General features: G+C 37.1%; 1 protein-coding gene across 2 annotated transcripts in view; it reads right to left on the bottom strand.

Moving 5' to 3' along the window:
• Nucleotides 1-2,949: 2,949 nt before the first annotated feature.
• The window catches only part of LOC107091505 (protein FAM19A2-like), a 128,294-nt gene continuing 125,655 nt past the window's right edge, over nucleotides 2,950-5,588 (bottom strand). For both annotated transcript variants that reach the window (XM_015385470.1, XM_015385474.1), the window contains exon 5: nucleotides 2,950-3,831. In XM_015385470.1, the coding sequence (XP_015240956.1) occupies nucleotides 3,820-3,831 (12 nt within the window). In that variant the 3' untranslated portion in view covers nucleotides 2,950-3,819. The remainder of the gene's footprint in view (nucleotides 3,832-5,588) is intronic.

A 5,588-nucleotide genomic window follows, 5' to 3' on the forward strand; every position in this document is an offset into this window, starting at 1 on the left:
CTCAATACATATTTTGGTTGTTTTGAACTACTGAATATCAATTAAGAGTCACTTTATCTACATGGACATCAAGAAGATAAAACTTGACCCATGATATGACAAATCAGGATATCCCTAAATATACCTTGGCTGGATAGTAAATATGGATTTTATTTGCTTTTCATTGGAACATTGGGTAAGTAGGATTCATGCACCAACTTTATTTGTTTGTGAAAATGTCATGTTCTTGGCGCTGATGGTTCATTTTTTTTCCTTTGCTTGTGCTCACCTGTCTAATTGGTCCAGCAGCTGATTAATGCCAATTATTTCCACCTGGTTCCTCTGCCATTTATGTTTTTTGCTTGCCTACCATCAGCGCCAGGTTATTCAAGCAGTTTAGTGAGATTAACTCTAGCGTTCTGAATCTTGTTCTGTTTTCCTGATTGTGACCAGTTTCTTCCATGTGGATCCCAAGTTTTGCTTAGCCCCAGTCTGCTCAGTTAGTTTGATCTGTTCTGGACTGATTCTGGGATTTTGCTGCCTTTTGAACTTGGACCTGTCTTCTGACTCCGGCTTTAGATTTCCCCTTAAGGACACCGTTGCAGCTAGGCGTAGGTTGGCGCCTAATCTGCTCTCTAACTCTGGGGGTGGCGCCCGCCGCAAACTGGGGATTAACATCCTGTTTGGATTCTACTTTTTGCTCTCAGATCGGACTGAACTACTTTGAATCAGGTCAGGGACTTTTGCTCCCAGTCGTGATCAGCCCGACATCCAGTCATTGACCTGTATTTCCTGTCTCTGCAGAGATTCGCCCGACAGCTGACCAGCAGCCCCGCATTCCTGTTTTTTTTAAATAAAGGCTTTGAACTTTCCTGCTGCCTGTCTCGCCTCAAATTCTGGGTCCAACATTCTGAGTTCATAACAGAAAATTGTAGTATTTGTGTTTAATCAGAATGGTGTAGACAATTATCCAAAGAGAGATGTTCATTTTTCTTTGGTTTGTTAACTGTTTGTGTGGACCTAAGCTTACAAGGCTGTGCTTTTCCTAATTTAAAGCTAAAAGAGGTACAATTTGCTATAATTAGGTAGTTATTCTTTAAAAACATCTGTGTTTGCATTTGTTAAAAAGCCTGCATAGAAAAGGTGTTCATAGCTATTAGAGGTTATAATTTTAAAGTAGATGCAGAACACATCATTTCCTTGAGTTTATTTTTAATCATGGTAGATCAAGGATAGACACAGTAATAAACTATATTTTAGTACTAGGCCTATTAACCTTTCTGGGTATTTAATTGGACAATCACCCTGTGGCATAGCTAAGGGTATTTAAGTTGATTCAGCGGTCGCTCTCGTTTGTGTTTTGCTGGAGCCGGTGACAATCATATTGCAAAAACATAACAGATACTATTCCTGGCAGTTTAGGAGTGGGGTAAGACCTGATGAAAGCAAGGCTTAACAGCAGAACAAAAGATGAAGCGCTCTTACATTTGATTGATTGCTGTTAATTTTTGCTTTGACATTTAATCAACATTGGTGGATAACATTCCTCCAAAAAACCTGAGTGGTTGTGAAAACTTCCTTTTGACCTCAAGCACTTATATTGTGACAAAATCCTACAAACTCGTAAGTGGACTTCTTAACAATTATCTGAAGATATAACTTAAACATTGGCTTTAGCACCTTTTTGTTTAATCTTTTTTACGGTTTACCAGCCTTCTGTGAATAAGCCTGGATACAGCACCTGGAATATGGAAATCTAAAACTGCTCAAAAGAATAACTGAGATATTAAGAAGATTTTAGGAAAAACCTAAAGTCACATCTTTTGACAACAACCATATATTGTCATGTGATTTTAGCGCTGATGACTGGCCTGATTACTAATTTCATTCACCTACCTTGCTCCACCCAGTTTCTCATTACCGTTTATCTGATCCACTTGCTTTAGCCTCTATTTCACCAGTCTTCAACCGGAGTATCAGTGCCAGATTATTCAAGTCTTTGTGATTCTCGGTGTACCTGTGCATTTCTCATCACCCATTCTGCCTCTGGACCTCTGAGCCTGTCTGTCCCCTTTCTGATCTGTTTACCTGACCAGTCCTCGGACTCCAGCTGGATTCTGTCTGTCTGTGTTTCTTGAACCTGGAACAGATTTCTGACACCCTCCTCGATTTCCCTTTGGTACCTCCCCCTTTCAATCCTCTGGGCACAAACTGAACTTTAAGGCCAGGTTACTGACTCACATGTTCATTATCATCCTCCGCCAGATAGACATTGCCACTAACCTGTGTTCTCCCCCTGTAGAGGTTTCTGCCTTAGACGCCGATGCCGTTCAACAGTTCTGTTTTAAATAAACATTTTGTGAAATCTAACTATCTCTCCGCCTTGGAAACTAGGTCATCTTGTTCTGAGCCTGACATATATTAATTGTCAATAGTGCACTGTTATGCAGGAAACCATAAAACAACCTTGTTTTGAAAAAAATCTCACTTCCTGACTGGATTACATAAAAAGGCAGAATAAATTCAGTCACAATCTCCTGCAAAAAGTACTGTTTACTACCCTAAGTAGTCCCCTGGGACTCTCCTGCAAACACATTTTTCTCTTTTCACCTGTTAAAAAACATCTGAAATTATAAACACAGTTTATCTCTAAAAGAGGCCAGTTTTACTTTTCCAGAAATAAGCTGCTGATAAATGAGCTCTCAGTAAAACATCATAGACGACCCCTGAGGAAAGAGATATTTCAGCTTGTTTGCAACAACATGATGAAACTTATGAGGTTAACTGTAAAGTAATTACCAGTTTAATAAATGATAATGATTTTTTTTTTTTTTACTTCAGGTTCTCTGTAGAAACAAATCCATCACCCCAAATACTTTACTAATTAATTTATTGAGAAGATAGTGTGGTGATTTAAAACTTCAGAGCAGTAAAATAAACCATACAAAGATTGTTTTTTGAAAGGTTTTATTTCATATAATACTGACACATGTACTCAATAGCGGTTAACAGGCGTTTTTAAAAACACAGATATTAAAATCATTAGAGCATCAATTTATTTCTAGCCCCATTAATTTCATTCATTCCATTCTTACTTTTTTGTTTTTTATATGTTTATATGTTTTAATATACCATAACATTTAGTTTGTATTAGTCTAACTTTGCCTCTGGAAGGATTTTTATTCTTTGTAAAAAATAAAAGGCAGATAAAAGACAAACTCTGTATTTAAAAAAAAAATGGCATGTGGTAAGCCACAACCTGCTCATGGTGAAATGTTCTTAAAGTGTAGAAAAAAAATGAAAAAAACAAAAGAGATTGAAAATCTTTTTTTGACAGCTTTAAGCAGGTTTTATGTGGCACACGTAAATTTGAATATGTCACCATTACTACATGAGGCAAGTATTATGGATTAACAGCCTTTTTTGTGACGCTTTCAGGGCTCAAAAGGATTCCAACAACGTATACAGTATGGACTAAAACACATCCAGAAAATTCAGATAAAGAATAGGAGCTTTTGGAAATAATTTGTTTGACCATTATCTAACTATATTTAAATCATAGATTTTTATCACTTTTTTTGTTGCATTAAAGGATTGTGGGTAACATAGTCCTTTGTTGAAAAGACTTCCGGAAAGTCAGCTATGTTTAACATGATGACAAGCAGTAATAGAGTCCTGTTTCTCCAGCCATCAGTTCCCGGATATCCTTGGAAAAATTAAACAATTGCTGGTTACCCATAGAAATCCATATGAGTGCACTTCCTTAAAAGTTGACAAGTCCAATGTTCTGTGTTAATAACTTTGCCACCATCCTGCACTTCTTGTATTGGAATAACAGGACTATCGGGTCACCTGGAGCAGGGAAAAAGGAAAAGAAAAGAACCATCAGCATTCCCATTAAATCACTCATACAATATAAACATATGGAAATAACTTATAGATAATATGCACCTATAAAGATGTTCTACAAGTTCAAAGTCCGGAGTGGAAAATCCTTTAACATCCTACTACCAGTTTCGGAGATTGGTAGTATATATACCATTAATTTTTTCATTAATTGTTTTAAACAGAAATTATTTTAACCAACAGAATTCACTCAACATTTTTGCTTTAGACTACAAAAAGAAAATGTAATTACTTTAAACTAAGTAATTTATTCTCCTTACCTTTTTATTTAATCAAAATATAACTCAGATTTTTACCAGTCATTATCTTAAACATATCTGTGTACAACAGAGGTGAGTCGGGTTAGTGTTTTTGTCCTTTTCACACTGCTCATGACAGTCAGAGCGACTGAGACAGTCACCTTTTTTGCTAATTATCAAGCAAAACTTCAGGTCAAGATGTACTTGGTGACACCTAATTCATAACTTTAAATAAGCTACATGGTTACAGTAGTGAAAAGGTATTGTTGGTTCAGCACTGATACTATAGCTTTAGAGTGCCAGTGTCTCCTGGCAAGAATCTAAACAAGACACAGCTTGAGCTGTGGCAGCCAGCCCACGGTACCTCATTTTCATCACCTGGCTGCCTGCCACATCATTACGTCTATTTGTTGAGTTAGCTGCCCTAATCACTACAGCTCCTTATCTCATCTGACCATCTGTCCATTTTCTTGACTCATACTTTAATTTTGGTCAATTTCAAGCAATTTGTTGGCAAACAAACACAGGCCTCTATGCTGGAGCGTGAAATAGACCAAACTCTCTAGGAATCTGAGAACTGCATTTCTTTCTTTCTGTTGGAGTTGCCCGGGGGCTCCCCCCTTCAGTCTTAACGCATGTTATTCCCTCTTTCCTAATTCTTGAGGGAGTCTCTCTTTTGTTCAGTCATCTAACGATGAGGTAACTAACAAAGTACAAGGACCAGCCTTTGCTGAGAGAGTTTAGAGTCTGGTTTCCTATGAGATGACAGCTGAAGGCATTCTTCAGCTACATGGCTTCAGGCCACCTTTCCTGGGTCCATTCCCATTTCCTCTGGGCATCCATTCCACACCTGATCAAAGAGACTGCTGGAGTTTGTTGTCAAGCAACTTCACTGCTAATGTACAGTGAAACATCTCTCTGCCTGCTATTATTTACCATGCAAAGTCAAAATCCCTCTAGCTGGTTTTTCATTACATAAAAAAAAAATGCATGTTCATGTCAGTTTGTGAGGAAAGTAATAAAAGAGTGTTCAGGCACCTGTTGCTTACTCTCTAAAGCACAAAGGGGGTGCCTAATATTATTATTTTTTTATCAGTACCTTTTCTCTTGCCTGTATTTTAAGGGCTAACTTACATCTGAAACTGTTATATTTGGCACACTTCTCAGGACTTATTAAAGCATTTTTTTTTTGCAGCTTACTGTGGAACACAGAATGACTTTTTCATGTTAGTAATTACTTTCATCTACATTGACAGAAGAGTTTATGAGAAGAAATTTGTTTTATTTACCCTGTCAATGTTTGTATTATTCCTTACACACGTTTTTGCATGAGTTGCAACACATTGCTTTTCATGACACAAAATACATCTATCTATCTATCTGTCTGTCTGTCTATCTATCTATCTATCTATCTATCTATCTATCTATCTATCTATCTATCTATCTATCTATCTATCTATCTAT

The sequence above is a fragment of the Cyprinodon variegatus genome, unplaced genomic scaffold, assembly GCF_000732505.1.
Source record: "Cyprinodon variegatus isolate N-32 unplaced genomic scaffold, C_variegatus-1.0 Scaffold16, whole genome shotgun sequence".
Lineage (NCBI taxonomy): Eukaryota > Metazoa > Chordata > Actinopteri > Cyprinodontiformes > Cyprinodontidae > Cyprinodon > Cyprinodon variegatus.